This window comes from Pelodiscus sinensis, chromosome 8 (genome assembly GCF_049634645.1).
Source record: "Pelodiscus sinensis isolate JC-2024 chromosome 8, ASM4963464v1, whole genome shotgun sequence".
NCBI classification, from domain to species: Eukaryota; Metazoa; Chordata; order Testudines; family Trionychidae; genus Pelodiscus; species Pelodiscus sinensis.
Genome location: NC_134718.1, coordinates 53,050,298 through 53,068,228, shown reverse-complemented (window position 1 = coordinate 53,068,228; position 17,931 = coordinate 53,050,298). Strand labels below are relative to the sequence as shown.

Sequence of the window (17,931 nt, the reverse complement as noted above, 5' to 3'; positions counted from 1 at the left end):
TCTCCCATGATTTTCCAAAGATGATAGCTAGACTCATAGACTTTAAGATCAGAGGGGACCATTATGATAATCTAGTTTGACCCCCTGAACAATGCAGGCCACAGAATCTCACCCACCCTCTCCCAGAATAATCCTCTCACCTATATCTCAGATATTGAAGTCCTCAAATGGCTTAAAGACCTCAAGATGCAGAGAATCCTCCAGCAAGTGATCCGTGCCCCATGCTACAGAGGAACGCGAAAAACCTTCAGGGCCTTTGCCAATCTACCGTGGAGGAAAATTTCTTCCCAACCCCAAATATGGTGATCAGCTGAAGCCTGAGCATGTGGGCAAGACACACCAGCCAGATAGCTAGAGGCTCAGATACCTCTTCTATCAGCTCCTTGAATATTCTAGGATGCATTTCATCAGGCCCTAGTGACTTACAGGCATCTAACTTTTCTAGGTGATTTTTAACTGGTTCTTTTTTTATTTTATCTTCTAAACCTACCTCCTTCCCACTAGCATTCACTATGTTAGGTAGGTATTCCTTCAGACTTCTCGGTGAAGACCGCAACAAAGAAGCCATTAAGCATTTCTGCCACTTCCAAGTTTCCTGTTACTGTTTCTCCCTCCTCACTGACCAGTGGGCCTACCCTGTTCTTGGTCTTCTTCTTGCTTCTAATGTATTTTTAAAAAGTCTTCTTGTTTCCCTTTATTCCCGTAGCTAGTTTGAGCTCATTTTGTGCCTTTGCCTTTCTCATCTTAATAGCATTGTAGAGTAGACATACCCATAGTGACTATCCCCATAATAGCTATATATGGCTGTCAGTATTCTGGGTGATGATGTTGTGAGACAGTGATTGAAATCCTGGCTCCCATACAGTCAATGGCAAACTCCCATTGACTTTAATGGGGCCAGAATTTTACATAGTATGCGTGTGTGAGGTGTAGATTCTGCTTGGCTGACTAATAACTGTAAGAAATCTAAACCTATCTTGCAGCTCGCTGAGAGCACCAGAGTGACACAGTCATTTTAGAGAAGGTGGCCAGATCCTAAAAGAATATATTTAATATTACTAGGGATGACTTCTGTTTTCCTCTCTCTTCTTTCCAGGGATTATGGTCTCTATAAGCAAAATGTGGCAGAGAGAGGCACTAGCCACCCCACAAAGTGATTTCATTCCTTATTTCCATAAAATGAGCACCGAGACTCTCTATTTTCATTCCACATTGCGCCTAACCTGAACAAAGAATAAGGAGCTCAGATGATGCTAAAAATTATTAAGAATGTTAGGGTTGGAAGGTAGAGGCTGCAGAATCTGCTCCATCCCTTCACTTTTGCCCTCTTATCTTGGTGTCTGTTGATATGCAGATGTATCTATAAGATGAGCAGCATGTTTGTGAAGTAGTCCATGAACTGATGTTCTATGCTGTGCTTTGCAGTGCAACTTGTCTTCTTCTAAGGACCCAGGAGATTTAAACTTCTTTAGACAAGTCACCTAAGTCAGTCCTTGTGCATTGCATAGTTACATTGTTGTTTGGAATGCTGTTCTGATTACTTCAGATTCTTCAGTAATGCATAATATGGTTCCCAGTCATTAGAAAATTTTACAATATAAGATTTGTCACTAGGTGGCAGAATTAGACTGTATTAATACTAATTTATAAGCTTTCAAATCAGTTTCCTTCCCTTTTTATTTATTATTTTAAAATGAAAATGTTTTAACACACTGGGTTTTGGGGAAAAAAATTAATAAATGTATCCTTTTTAGAAGAAGAAAATGTGCATCTTGAATGCTGTATGTGTCCGAGGGTAGGCTCTGTAGAATTCTTGTAAATGGTTAAATAACCCTTTTACTTTGTGATTTATGTAAAAAACCTGAAACTTGGGGGTATTACAGCTGTAAAATGTATTTGTATTTAAGTAATAAATGACAATAACATTCTATAATTCATTGCATGTTTTTAAACATGCTTAGATCTGTGTCTAATTTTCAGATACAGTTGCAGCAACTGTATGCAGAGTATAGGTAAATGGCTGGTCATACTTCTAATGGGACATTTCCATCTGAAAATGTCTCGTATACATGCTCACTTAATCTAAATTAGGCATATAAATTAAGCTTTATCATTATTGGAGAGGTTTTTTTTACCGACTATACTGATGTAGTTATATAGGTATAGTCATCCTCTTAAATGAATGCTTTTGGTCCAGAGTAAGAATGGGTTTTTTAGTTTAGTTTAAATCCTTTCCCAAGTGACATAAAATAAACTGAAAAAAGTCATTCTGATTCTGGAATAAGAGTGTCCTCACTGGATTTATATTGGAATAACTTTATTGGTTTAAAATTCACAAATTGGCTTGTACTGCAACAACTTTCCCAATGTAGACATAGACATAAGATGTAGTTCCTGTAAACAGAACAACATGAGAGCAGTGTAAAATTGTATATTCGTTTTTGCTTGAGCACCTATGCATCAGAACATTATGTTTATGTTTTATGCCAAAATTTTGAAAAATACTATCTGAATTATTATATAAGAGATTTTTTTTAGGGGATATGGTAGACAACATGTTGTGGAAAGTCTTGAGCCAAGAACAACCTACAGATTTCGCCTGAAAGTCACACATCCTACAGGGGAGTGGGCTTATAGCCCAGCTATCTCTGTATCCACTACTAGTAAGTACAGACTTTATAATAAAATAACAAAAATTACAAAATTCTTTACCATTTAAAAAATGAATATAAAATTAGTTGTTGAATTGAAAACTAGAGTTAGGAAATCACAAAAATTGAAATGTATATTTTGCATACAAATACTATTGCACATGTTTATTACTTATTCTAAAGGTATTATGGGTTATGAGTCAGACTGTAGTACTTTATTCTCTAAAATAGTAGTTTTATTTTACAAAATGCAGTGTGCTTTTTCAATTTCCTCTTCATGTTATTCAAATCCCAAATATTGAAGTAGAAAATAGGCCAGGAGTATTACTAGTTCCATCAAATGCTACTGTGATTTCATTTTTTTTTTTACTCGCTTCACTTAAATTCAAAACCAGGCTTATTCCCAAGCTGAAATAAAGGTCTGTCCCTTAAAGAGGAAGAACAGAAAATACATTTGAGACTGTCAGCCACAGATTTCAAGAGAGACTAGAAACTGTCTGTGTTCCAGAGAGAGTGGGTCATAGAACTCTGAAGTTTGGATTATCTCCCTAGGGAACAGCAGAAGATAAAATATCGGGAGACTGAGGGTTTTGTGTGGGAGAACTGTCTCAGGGATGGAAGGATATAGGTGTTTTTGGATTCTGTTTAGGAGGTGTAAGCAGGAATATGGTGAGATTGAACTTCAATGTGGAAGAGACAGGATCATAGGGGAGGTGATGACTTTAGGAGCATAGATGGTATGTATTGGGGTTTGAAATGGAGAGAGCAGATTTGGACTTTTGAAAGAAGATTCAAAGGGAGAAGGAACAGCAAACACTCATGGCATAATCTGTCTCTTTTCCTGTGTTTAGAAAGGAAACATGTCAGTGAGAGTGATATCAAAAATCCTTGAAGCAGTGAGAGATATATTCCAAATTTATGAGTGACAAGACAGGACTACAGGTGGTGCAATACATTTTGACTGAACAAAACTATTCCTGATAACAGATTCTTCATGTTTTCTGGCATATTCTTTTTTATTGAGAATATTAGTTTTCTTTATTTTATGTGTGTGCCCGAGCATCATATCTGTGTATTGTGTGCTCTGAACAAGTTGTGTTTCTCTGTCGTTCTAAAAACGAAAGCTGAAGAGATACAATTTACTGTTCATCAGGAGAAACCAAATGCACATGTGTGATTCTTGAACGTAGAAAAGCAAAGGAAGATGCAGTATTACGATCCCCAAGTGCTCAACAATCATGAGTCAGTCCCTCAAAATCATGAAATTAGCTTAAAATCACAAAATATTAAAAATAATACCTGTTGTGATGCTTAATATTTGACATATTTGTGTCACATTCAGGTTAATTTTGTAGTTCTGTGGTAAATGTAACATAATAACTGCACTTTTGGAATCTTCACTCTTCATTGTGATGTGGCTATTTTTATAAAAATAATCAGTTTTACTAAATAATGAAGCATATATGGCTTAAGCCTGAATAACGTGCTATACAAACTGTTTCCTTTAACTGTTGTAGTTACATGTAAATATTTCCATTCATTGATTTGTAAAGGAGTCTCCACATTATATAACATATATGAAAACAGAATGTCTCTAGATTTTTAATTTGCATTCAGTTGATTAAGGGTTTAATAAATTAGAAAAGCAATTACTCTTTTTTGAAAAAAGGGTTTTTTGCTTTCCCCCTCCTCCCTTCCAGAAAAAGTACAAGAAAATACTGATTAAATGAGGTGTGCAATTTTAATCCACCCTCCCTCCCCCATCAAAAAAGGACAAACAGCTGCTGCTTGTTAATTGGTAAATGTCTTTACCAGCTCATCATTTATTCACAACTTTCATTGAAGCCTTAAATTTCATAAATAAAGGTGTTATGACCACATTATAGTATGACTGCCTGCACATCTATAACCAAATGGCTCATTTATAAAACATGAAGGATTTATTTCAGAAGTGTATGACCTTCTCCTGTGCAGATTCATTGTGCTTGTCTAATTACTATGGTTTATTGTGAGTAGACACAAACTCTCATATGAAAGCACAGGCATGCATCTTTAAATTCACCGTATGAAATATTTAATTTTTAAAATATTTACATAAATTTTGGAACAGCACTAAAAATTTATATATCTCACTTTTTATTTCCCCAGGCCCTTACCATTGGCCCCATACATAACCAGATAATTGTTCTTTTTCAAATAAATTGGCGCTATAGATTCACACAGTGGTTACCTTGGGAACTAGATGCCCTGCCATGTGGATATGTAACCTTGACAGGGAGGTTTTGCAGAGACCATAACAAGGAAGAATTTAGATTTTTAGAAGATTATTTTAAAATACGCATGTTTCAGTAGTGTGAACAGGAAACTTACAGTGATGAATGCAGGTAGTCAACATTAATAATAGTTGATTTTCTAGTAATTTATGCCAGTTATACAAGACTGTAAACAATTAGATGTATGTTTATCTGTGTTATATTAGACTTTAAAGTACACAATTAATAGCTTTCATGTTTTTCAAGAAATCTAACTGGTAAAAGGGCATAAGCATTTGGTACCCTTGCAAACACTCCTTCCATATAATGGATTAAAATATATTTAAATGTTTCTACTATTTTATTGTTTTCTGTCTGAAAAAATGTATATATTGTATTTTTATATAATATCTCTCAGTTTTGATTTATAATTTAGAAAATTATTTTAATTGAAGTCAGATATCCTCAGAATATTTGTAATATATGTTATTTGTAAACTAAATAGCTCTCACTGTATTTTTGGTGTACATACTAATGGGTCACTGGTGCTTTGTTCTTGAAATTCAGTGAGAAATTATATGCTAATATGGCATACCATTTTAAATATTCCTGACTTTTTATATTTGTTTAACTTTACTCTCATAGAAATGCAGGTCTTGAAGAGACCTTGAGAGTCACTAGTCCCGTGGTCCCCAACCATTTAAGGTTGCTGGGTGCCAGGGGGCGTGGCCGTTCACCCTCCGGGCGCCGGGGGGCAGGGCCCCCTCCAAGCGCCGCACACCCGCCCCCCCCAAGCGCCGCGTACCCGGGGCTGGCGCCCCCCCAAGCGCCACGCACCCGGGGCCAGCGCTCCCCCATGCGCTGCGTGCCCAGAGTGCGGGCGGCCAATCCGCGGCGCACCCAGGGCCGGCGCTCACCGTGCGCCATGTGCCCGGGGCCAGGCTAGCCCCGAGCACTTGGCGGGCGCACACAAATTCCCCCGCGGGCACCATTTTGGGGACCACTGCACTAGTCCATCCCCATTGTGCTAAGGCAGGGACATGTATACCTAGGTCATCCCTGAAAGATGTTTTGTCTAACCTGTTCTTAAAAACCTCCAATAGCAGGGGATTCCACAACCTTCCTTAGAAGTCTATTTCAGTCTTTAATTATCTGTATAGTTAGATAGTTTTCCCAAACATTTAAGATAAACTTCCCTTGCTACAGATTAAATTGATTACTTCTTGTTCTACCTTTAGCAGATAAGAAAAATGTATCACCTTCCTCTTCTAATAGCTCTGAACATATTTAAAGACTGTTATCAGTTTCTACCCTCAGTTGTCTTTTCTCAGTACTAAACATGTCCAGTTCAATTTAACCTTTCCTCATAGTTTACGTTTTCAAAACTTTTTTTCATTTTTGTTGTCCTCTGGACTTTCTCTAATTTGTCCATATCTTTCATAAAGTGTGGCATCCAGAACTGGACACTCTCCTCCATCTGAGGTTTCACCAGTGCAGATTAGAGCAAGACAGAATTCTCTCATATCTTACTAGGGATGTGATAATGTAACAGTTAACCAATGAGCCCCCGCCTGCACTGCTGCCTCTGTATCTGGACTATGCCAAGAAACTGCAAGACTTAAATTCTTCCTCACAGTGCTCTTCTCCAGGAGTGGTATGGCTCTTTACTACCCATAATGCACAATTGTGGCTAAATGTCACAGTCCCTAATAGAACCATGAGGTGTTTTCCAAAGAAGTAAAGTGAAATGTAAGAAGTGAGGTACGGGAATTAAATGTGACTCATCGTCAAAATGCTAATATGTTTTTTCTCTTTATTTTCTTTTGATTTCTGTATTTTCTTTCTAATGTTTCTTTATTCTTTTTTTTCTATTTTCAGCTCAATTTTATTAGCTATGTCTGCATCACTCCCTTTAGTAGTTTCCACACTCTTGGCTTATGTTTGGTCGTCTTGATGCAGTGTCTGACTTTGGAGCCTTATTAGATGACTCTCATGACTTTTGAAATATCTAGCTAATAAGAGCATCAAACACTAAAGAGTGCAGAACTAAGATTTAAAGTAATATGCCAAATTCTACAATTTGTATTGAAGCAGGTTCTCAGGTAAATAAAATAAGCAAATTCTGACAACCGAAAAATGCTAACAAATGTCTGCTATAAGCAAGTTAGCTCAATGGTTTTCAAATTACAGATTGCAACCTGGTACTGGGCCATATGGAATGTTAGGTACTGGGCCCAGGGTAATGTTAGTGTACCCTGTGCCCCCCCCTTCCTGGGGGGGGACTATTGTCATTCGGACGCCCTCCTTGGCGGCCGCTTGGTCGATCCTCCCGCCTCGGCTGCGGTACCTTCAGTGGCGCGGACAAACTACCGCCTTCACCAAGGCAGCGGGGGTGGGGGAAAGAAGGGCCCGGGCCCACCCTCACTCACGGGCCCCAGCCCAGGGCCCTAAGGACACAGATTTGTCTGGATCCGGTCCGGCTGACGGGGCATCCCGCCGTAACTCATCAGCCCACCACCCCTAATAGGTTCTGCCCTGGGCTGCTTCCTTTCCCCACCCGCGGCTTTTCACCGCTGTCAGGCTCACCTTCCCTTTGGCGGACAAGCTGCCGAAGCAAAAAAAGGGTCGGCAGACCGGAATCGCTGGCCTCTTAGCACCCCTCTACCCCCAGCCATTCTCCGAGGTTTCTCCCGGTGCTCCCCAGCCCCGGCTACTCTCTCCACCCCCCTCTCGGGGTTATGGCGGCGGTGCTTCTAAACGCTGCACTGCTTCCGCCCTACCTGACATCATGGGGGCGGAGCTGTCGTGGGTTGGCAAGGCATTCCGGCTTCCCCGTGCTGAGCTCACGGGGCGGGGGAATGCCTCCATGTCGTCCCCGCTCCTGTCTCCACACTCCCAGCCCGCCGCCCGTGGGTTGCCCGGCTCGGCTAGCCATTGTGTAGCGTGGGAGCACGCCGTGCACCGCCGGGCTTCCTCCACCCTGGTGCCGAGCAAAGCCTGCTTGGCGGGAGTCGCAGTGCGGAGCAATGGTGCCCCATCACAGTTAGGCACTGGGTAATCTTGTTGCTGCAGGGTAATCTCGTTGCTGCAGGGTAAGGCAGGCTACCTTTAGTAAGGCATTTGATACGGTCTCGCATGATATTCTTATCAATAAACTAGGCAAATACAACTTAGATGGGGCTACTATAAGGTGGGTACATAACTGGCTGGATAACCGTACTCAGGGTATGTCTACTCTACCCCGCTAGTTCGAACTAGCGGGGTAATGTAGGCATACTGCACTTGCGAATGAAGCCCGGGATTTGAATTTCCCGGGCTTCATTTGCATAAGCCGGGCGCCGCCATTTTTAAATCCCGGCTAGTTCGAACCCCGTGCCGCGCGGCTACACGCGGCACGGAGTAGCTAGTTCGGATTAGGCTTCCTAATCCGAACTAGCTGTACTCCTCATTCCACGAGGAGTACAGCTAGTTCGGATTAGAAGCCTAATCCGAACTAGCTACTCCGTGCCGCGTGTAGCCGCGTGGCACGGGGTTCGAACTAGCCGGGATTTAAAAATGGCGGCGCCCGGCTTATGCAAATGTAGCCCGGGAAATTCAAATCCCGGGCTTCATTCGCAAGTGCGGTATGCCTACATTACCCCGCTAGTTCGAACTAGTGGGGTAGTGTAGACATACCCTCAGAGAGTAGTTATTAATGTTTCTCAATCCTGCTGGAAAGGTATAACAAGTGGAGTTCCGCAGAGGTCTGTTTGGGACCGGCTCTGTTCAATATCCTCATCAACGATTTAGATATTGGCATAGAAAGTACGCTTATTAATTTTGCAGATGATACCAAGCTGGGAGGGGTTGCAACTGCTCTGGAGGCTAGGGTCATAATTCAAAATGATCTGGACAAATTGGAGAAATGGTCTGAGATAAACAAGATGAAGTTTAATAGGGTATGTCTACACTACAAAGTTAGTTCGAACTAATGGACGTTAGTTTGAACTAACTTTCATAGGCGCTACACTAGCGCTCCATTAGTTCGAATTTAATTCGAACTAACGGAGCGCTTAGTTCGAACTAGGTAATCCTCATTCCTTAATTCGGAGGCTAGCCCTCCCCAGGTTTCCCTGGTGGCGACTCTGGCCAACACCAGGGAAACTCGTCTGCCCCCCTCCCGGCCCCGGACGCCTGCACCTGGCACGGATCGAGCCACCCACCCGATGCCCCCCAGCCCTCCCCCTCTTCCCGGGACCAGGCTGGCGGCTCCCGGGAGCTTGCCCGGGACCGCAAGAGGCGGGCACCCGCCTGGGCTAGTGCGGACATCGTGGACCTCGTCCACGATCTTCACACTAGGCACAGGAAAGTGGCCAGCTAGGGCAGGAGAGCTGCCAGCCTGGCCACCCAGGAGCAGGTGTGCATGAAAATCAAGGGGGTCCACTGAGACCCCCGACCCTGAGCCCTGAGCTTACAATGGCCGTACTGGGTCAGACCAAAGGTCCATCTAGCCCAGTAGCCTGTCTGCCGACAGCAGCCAACCCTAGGGACTCTGGAGGGGATGGACCGAAGACAGTGACCAAGCCATTTGTCTCGTGCCATCCCTCTCCAGCCTTCCACAAACCTTGGGCAGGGACACCACTCCTACCTCCTGGCTAATAGCACTCCATAGACCCAACCTCCATGACTTGATCTCACTTCCCTTTAAACTCTGTTCTAGTTGTAGCCTTCACAGCCTCCTGCAGCGAGGAGTTCCACAGGTTGACTCTTTGCTTTGTGAAGAACAACTTTCTGTTACTAGTTTGAAGCCTGCTACCCATTCCTTTCCTTTGGTGTCCTCTAGTCCTTCTATTACGGGAACTAATGAAGAACTTTTCTGTATGCACCGTCTCCACCCAACTCCTGCTTTTAGAGACCTCTATCCTGTCCCCCCTCCGTCTCCTCTTTTCTAAGCTGAAAAGTCCCAGTCTCTTTAGCCTCTCTTCATATGGGACCTGTTCCCAACCCCTGATCATTTTAGTTGCCCTCCCCTCTCCCAGCCTCTCTCTTCCCCTCTCCCACCTCCTTTTCCCAGTCTCCCCCAGTTTTGTTCAATAAAGACAGATTCCGTTTTGGAAGACACGTTATCTTTATTTTGTACATCAAGAAAAGGGGCTAGGGAAGGGTAAGTGGAAGGAGGTGAGGGAGGAATGGGGCACGAGCCCCCGATGGGGAGGACTGGGCTGGCTCTGCGGGCTTCTGGGGGTGGAAGCTCCCCTGCAGCCCCCAAATTGCCCGCTCTCCCCAGATGGCAGCCTGCGGCAAGTGCAGCCGGGCTGATGGCCGAGTGGTGTGATGTGCCCAGTGTGGGCACTCAGGGCACTCCAAGCCAGGACTGCTTTGCAAGCGGGGCACCCCTGAGAACTGTCTGTCTGGGGTGGTGGTCGGGACCCTTTAAGCGCAGCCCTCAGCTAGCCTGAGACAGCATCTCCACGTTCTAAGTCCTCCTCTGATGCCCTGCCGGCACTGCTTCCGGCCATTCTTAAGCCCGGTTCAGGGTCCACTTAATGTGGACATGCTAGTTCGAATTAGCAAAACGCTAATTCGAACTAGTTTTTAGTTCTAGATGCGTTAGTTCGAATTAGCTTAGTTCGAATTAACTAATTTGAACTAAGTTAGTTCGAATTAACATTGTAGTGTAGACATACCCATAAAGACAAATGTAAAGTGCTCCACTTAGGAAGGAACAATCAGTTTCATACATACAGAATGGGAAGCGACTGTCTAGGAAGGAGTACGGCAGAAAGGGATCTAGGGGTTATAGTGGACCAGAAGCTGAATATGAATCAGCAGTGTGATGCTGTTGCAAAAAAAGCAAACATGATTCTGGGATGCATTAGCAGGTGTGTTGTGAGCAAGACACGAGAAGTCATTCTTCCGCTCTACTCTGCGCTGGGTTAGTCCTCAGTTGGAGTATTGTGTCCAGTTCTGTGCACTGCATTGCAAGAAAGATGTGGAGAAATTGGAAAGGGTGTAGAGAAGAGCAACAAGAATGATTAAAGGTCTAGAGAACATGACCTATGAAGGAAGGCTGAAAGAATTGGGTTTGTTCAGTTTAGAAAAGAGAAGATTGAGAGGGGGCATGATAGCCATTTTCAGGTATCTAAAAGGGTGTCATAAGGAGGAGGGAGAAAACTTGTTCATCTTGGCCTCTGATGATAGAACAAGAAGCAATGGGCTTAAACTGCAGCAAGGGAGGTTTAGGTTGGACATTAGGAAAAAGTTCCTAACTATCAGGGTAGTTAAACACTGGAATAAATTGCCCAGTGAGGTTGTGGAATCCCCATCTCTGGAGATATTTAAGAGTAGGTTAGATAAATGTCTATCAGGGATGGTTTAGACAGTATTTGGTCCTGCCATGGGGTCAGGGGACTGGACTCGATGACCTCCCGAGATCCCTTCCAGTCCTAGTATTCTATGATTCTATGCAGACTATACTACACCCCACAAGCAGCTGGCCTGGCTCCTATGTATATGTGTGTCTGTGTGGTGGTGGAGGGGAGCACATAAGGTTCCATGCACTACCTCTGCCCTAAACACTAGCTCTGCACTTCCAGTGGCTGAGAACCTGCTGCTGGCTGCTTCTGGGGCAGAGCATGGTCCGTGGAGCCAGGAGAGGCTGGTAGCTTGCAGGTAGCCAGGAGAGGCTTGCTGCCTTGCTGCTTGCTGACTGGAAGCCGCTCTAGGTAAGCTCCTCCTACCAGAAGCCTCATCCCCCACAAAGCTGGAATCCCCTCCTTCACCTCAAAGATCATATCTTCAGCCCCACTGCAGAGCCTGAACTCTAGTCAAATTATGTTGGGTTGTGGGCATCAACAATTTTGTTCATCTGGGTCATGAGAAAAAAAGTTTGAAAACCAGTTATTTAGCTCATCAAGTCTGTAGCTATATTGTAAAATCTCAAAGGATAAAAACACAGTATTTTCATATGCACCCTCCACATCAGTGGTCCCCAACCATTGTAGGTTGCCGGGCGCCAGGGGGCGTGGCCGTTCGCCCGCCGGGCGCCTGGGGCGGGGCCCCCCCATAGCCGCATTCCCAGGGCTGGGGCCCCCCCCATAGCCGCATTCCCGGGGCCGGCGCTCTCCCCCCAAGCGCCACGAGCCCGGGTCCGGCGCTTTCCCCCCAAGCGCCGTGCGCCCGGGGCTGGCACTGGCGCTCTCTCCTCAAGCGCTGCGTGCCCGGGGCCGGCACTGGCGCTCGCTCTCTCCCTCCTCCCCCAAGCACCGCGCGCCTGGGGCCAGCGCTCTCCAAGTGCTGCGCGCCCGGTGCACCCTGCAAGCGCCACGCGCCCGGGGCTGGCGTTGGCGCTTCCCCCCCCGAAGCACCGCGTGCCCGGGGCCTGCGCTCCCCCCATGTGCTGCGTGCCCAGAGCGCGGGCGGCCAATCCGCGGCACCCCCGGGGCCGGCGCTCACCGTGCGCCATGGCGCCCCCGGGCACCGTGTTGGGGACCACTGCTCCACATTTTCTTTGTTTACATACTTCCAGTCTCTCATCAGAATAATTTTAATCTTGCTTTTAATTAGTACTGCATTCTAACATTCTAAACCATATCAGTTTCTGTGGTAGTCAGTAAAAAATGCAAGTTTAATCTATATGCCATATTTTTTGGATTACTTTAATGATGAACATGGGTATGAATGAACCCCCAAAATAGCAGTTTTCATTTGGATTCAGAATAATCTTTTTCCTATTTATAAAGAATTTCGCAAATAGCTTTGACTATTCAGTCACTAGGTCCAGAACAAAGTGTTGCAGGTCTCTCTCAAGGAAATTAACTAACCCTTGAAATATTAACATATAGTTTCCAAAAATGCAACACATTCAGTTACTTGAAAATGTACAGTCTGTAGCCTTTTATACTGAAATGTGACTAACCTTTAGTTGCTTAATTGGCAACAGGATTTGCCTCACTTTGCATGCTGTCATCAGCTGTCTATCCAATAATTAGTGAAAATCTTCCACTTTTTGAAGTTTACAAATGGGAAAGAGATGGTTCTGCATCCAAAATATGGTCATTTATAAAAATTTTCTTAGAGTGCTGTCCCTGTGGGAACTCTACTTTAGGTGTTGGTGTGTCCTCAAACCAGCGATTTGTGGATTTATTCCTAGCAGTTCCTGGCTATGTTGTGCATGCACATTCCTCATCTCGTGGCGCTGTTGGTGCCCGCTTCTCGCACATGTGACCCAGCCCCCTCAGTTCCTTCTCTATCATCATTGGCAGCAGATGGAGACCCTGACTGCTTCACCCTGAAAATAGTGAAAAAAGCTTTGTAATTATAACCCTAACTTCCTTATTTAAAAAAATATAAATTTTCCTTTATGCACCCTTCTTATGCAATCCTATTCAACAATGGTCATCATGCCAGGCTGTCCTGGTTTAAAAAAATGCAACACTTGTTAAGATGCCTGTCTCTGATGGACACTCTTCTTATGTCCAGTGCCCGTGGGAAGTGCATATCCTTCAGAATTGCTCACACTATAACAACATTAAGGTGAGAGCTACGCACGACAGAGATATCTGCCTCAAAAATTACTACAATTAAAGCTTTGCTATCCAGCATTCATGGGGAATGGAGGTTGCTGGTTAATGGAATGTGCTGGATACCAAAGCTGCTCCTTTGAGGAGTGTCCCCATGGGTGCTCCACCTTAGGTATTTTCAGCACCTCAACCCCTATAGTCAGAGATTTAAGACAGCAATGCCCTCAGTTGGCTGCACATGCAGATGGCTGACACGCACTGCTCATAATGGCTACTGCACATGCACAGCCAACTGACCCTCCTTCTCTGCTACTATTGGCCATAGTCAGAACCTGAAGTTGCCCTGCATACTCTTTGGAAAATTTTCAAAATTTATTAGCTAGATTAGTTTAGTAGGTAGTTATTTAGTGCTTACAAGTTACCAGTTAGTAGTTCAGTGTTACAGGGTTTTTTTAAAGTTCTTTAGATAGTTAGGGAACTGTTTTTTTAAACATGGTCTAGGGATATGCCTGGTTCATCAGGCTTTAAGTGGTGTCTGATATATAGATTGTGTACACCCATATCAGATGGCCATGCTCAGTGTGTGTGATGCCTTGGGCAGGGTCACTCCATGGTCAAGTGCCCTCACTGCAAGAAATTGACTGTGAGAACCAGAAAGGCCAAAGAACTCCAGCTTAAACTTATGTCAATGGAGAAAGTGGCATGTCCCGCATCTGGTCCTGAACATTGCTTGCCACCCAGGCAGATTTTGCCTGTTGTGAACTCTGAGAAGTCGGCTCCCTCGGGGTGAGACCCTCAGATAATATGGCTGATCAAGCCAAAAAACAGTCTCATTCCTCTTCTAGGGCAAGTCTCCTGAGAAAAAAGCACTCACATTCAAAGAAAATAATTTTGACATTGGGCACGTCCAGTACTGAGACTACGTGAGGGACAAAAGACCAAAATTGGTCTAACTCTAAGACGTGGCATGTTCCTAGCTGAAGTCATTTTCATTGGCACTGAAAAAATGATCCACAGTACTGACAGACCAGCGCTCAGCTTCAGCACCAAGCAAAATGCTTCCACTAACCACACCTTTGGTGCAGGTTATGCAGAAGGCACTGCCTCCTCAGACCAAGCATTCCGCTACACAGGCTCAAGCCAAGCAAGCAGCACCAATGGTGCTGAGCAAGAGATTGGCTCAGTCAGCTAAGACCCTGCCACACCGAGCCCACAGGCTCGAGTCGGGGCCAGCACCGAGTCCACAGGCATCACAGTAGTTCACCGCAGCTGTGGATCTTATAGTAACCTCAGTGCCGGGAACGCCATTATTTGGCACTGACGGCATGCCAAATGAGTCTCTGTTTTCCCTGCCTGTCACACAATCAGGATCAGCTCCAAGATCAGACAAGGAGAAGAAGGCATGAGATTAATGTGAGAAGGGAGGTACAGACAGTAGATAAAAAAGTGAAAGTAATTGAACAGCATATTCCAAAATCTTGAGGTCTTTCTGAGTGTAGCCTTCATTGATTTGAGATCTACCATACCATTCTCTCACTAGAAGGGAAAATTTGTAATGGCAACAGGCTGTAAATGAGACCAAGTTCAGGAATATTTTAATAAAGTTCCTGTGGGTTAAGACAAGCATGTGTGCAAAATGCAAACCGAGCAACAAAGAAATACAAGGCCTGGTTGCCCCAATTAAACAATGCCATGAGAAGTTTTCCTTCTCAGGATGAAAGGCACATGTCTTAAAATGCAGGGTCTTCAGGTTGGTAAATTTTTGTATTTCACACTTCTTTCTTAAGGACTGCCTGTTTTCTTCCTTCTGGACTATTCTTAAATTCTTATGTTTGAACAACGAAATATAGATGTTACTCTATACTATAATTTTTGATGCAGTTGTGATAAAAAATAAATAGCTGGCATAGGCAGATCTTCCTTTTATAATGATCCCTTTGAAATAAGTATTAGTGAATGCAATGAATAATACTAAATGAGCAGTATGGTGGTAATAATTAAATAACTGCACTGACTTATTTTGTTTAGGAGAATTCATCCTCAACATATAGCATCTTAAAGACTATCCACCTTCAAAATCACCATCATTTTTATAGTTTCAGTTAGCTGCCAATGATAGAGTTTCAGTCACATTATGTATGTCATATAATCACAGTAGCTAAAAGAAAAAAAAACTCCATCATCCAGAAACAACCGTAGATAAGTTTGTGATAAGAACCAGCCTATTACAGAAAGATGTAACTGATGAAAAATTGCCCAGTTTATGTAACAAACTCTCCTTCCTGTATGATTGAGAACCCAGACTTCATTAATATGGTTCAGCCATTAAAACTAAAATACAGTCCATCCAACAGAGTGGATGTTGCAGGCAAATTGCTGGATAAAGTGTTTGAAAGAGAAATTAAGCACTGTGCAAAAAGTCTAGAGGATAAAATTGTTAACCTGAGTTTTGCTGGGTGAAGCAATGTCCACAATGATCCTGTTGCATGTGCTTGTGTGAGAATGTCTGCACACATAGAAGAATCTTGTAAGTAGTAGCAATAAAAGCTATAACAAACCGTGGAAAGAATTTCAACTGCCTAGTACACAGCTTGGTCACAGACAATGCTTCAAATGTATCCAAGATGAGAAGAAGAGAGTGAAAAGAGTCACAAGCTAATAGCATACGCTTGTCAGTGCTTATTTAATGCACTTCCTAGATGAAGATTTTGGTGTTCCAGAAATAAAGGCTAATATTGAAACTGCAAAATACTTCCCTAACAACTACGTTGCAGGAGCTGCTCTGAAAAAAGTGGGAGGAACCAAGCAAACTTTCCCACAAGACATACGCTGGAACTCAGTAGTGGATGGTTTTGAGTACTGTATCAAGAAGTGGCCTAATCTGACCACAGGGGAAAAAAGATGTCTCTGTCACAGTTAAAGTTCTCATCATTGATCTTAAAAGAAATGTTGAACACATGCTGACTACCCTGAAGCATATTTATGTAGCCTTGAACAATATGTGGGGAAATAGCTGTTTTATTGCTGATGATGTTGAAATTTAGAAGGAACCAAGTGAGAGCTTTAAAAGAGACACATACAATGACAGAGTTAAATAACAAGCATTTAAAAAAATGGGATGAGCATTATCTCCAGTTAATTTTCTTGTAAATATTCTCCATACTCAGTATCAGGGTCAAACCGTAACTGCTGAAGAAGAGGAGTTGGCTAAGATAAGGGCATCCAGCAACCATCCATCCATAATGCCAACTGTAATAAACTGAGGGTGAAGCACTGAAGAAATATATGCTATCTGATAATGTTTTAAACAAAGTCACACCAGTGAACCTGGGAGAAGTCACTTAAGCACTTGGATTCAGAGATTTTTGAAGTGGTAATCTCAGTTTTAACAGAGCAATAGCTGCTTCTTCCGATGTAGAAAGAATATTTTTTTTCCTTTGGACTAATCTTTTCCCAATTATGAACAGACAAGAAAATGAAGGTGAAAATGACTGTCAATATTTTAAGTTTACCTAGACCTCTGCACCAACCAAATATTCCTTTCAAGAGTTCTGGCTGCACATCAGCCTCTTAGTATTCTGTGCAGTGTAGAATGCATACCACCACTTAATACAAAACAACATTGCATGCATATTCTACATCAATCAATGAGGGATGTTCAGTGACTGTCATCTCCTGTGCACAGAGGCCTTCAAACTATGGAACTGGTGTATCTGCCAGAACATAATCTCAACTTCCTCCTATCTTCCAGGTTCCCAAATACCATAGTAGAGAACTTCAGCCATTACTTCTCGGAGCAACACAAATGGGAGGTCAGTCCCACCATCCTTGAGACAATATTCCACAAATGGGGATACCCTCTGATTGACCTCTTTGCAACCCAAAGAACTGCAAATGCTGGGAATTCTTTTTCCAGAGTCACTAGGGAACACTTTTCTTATTATGAGGAACACATCATTCCTCTCTGCCTTCCCCCATCCATACCTCTGATCTCATGAGTCATACAAAAGATACACACAGTTCAGACATATATTATCCTCATGACACCGACATGGCCCATACAGACCTTGTTTTCTTCCCTAATATGACTCACATTGTGTTATCCACACACACTACCCCAAACAACTGGATCACCTGTTGCAACACCAGGGTCACATGTTGTACCCAAACCCAGTGATTATCCAACTCAACGCATGGCTGCTCCATGGTTCCAGCATGGAGAAGAAACCTGTTATGACAGAGTAAAATAAATATTACTAAATAGCCATTGTCCCACAAGATATGGTTATGTGAATAAGTGGAAAAGGTTCTCTCTAGGATGCCAATAACACCAACTGACTCCTACCAGGTGCCCCTTTCAACAATACTCAACTGCATGTTGAACCTCAAGAAATCCAGCCTATTCCTGAGCTCTCTTAAAGTTCACTTAGCAGCTATCACAACCTTCCACAAAATAGTAGATGGCATCTTTTCCCCACACAATCTCCAAACATTTTCCTATAGGGATCCATAATGTACCTCGAAATA

General features: G+C 43.4%; 1 protein-coding gene across 1 annotated transcript in view; it reads left to right on the top strand.

The window, feature by feature from the left end:
* The window catches only part of FANK1 (fibronectin type III and ankyrin repeat domains 1), an 84,970-nt gene that overhangs the window by 18,710 nt on the left and 48,329 nt on the right, over positions 1–17,931 (top strand). Inside the window, exon 3 of the mRNA XM_075935286.1 lies at positions 2,539–2,663. Coding sequence (XP_075791401.1) covers positions 2,539–2,663 — 125 coding nt within the window. The remainder of the gene's footprint in view (positions 1–2,538; positions 2,664–17,931) is intronic.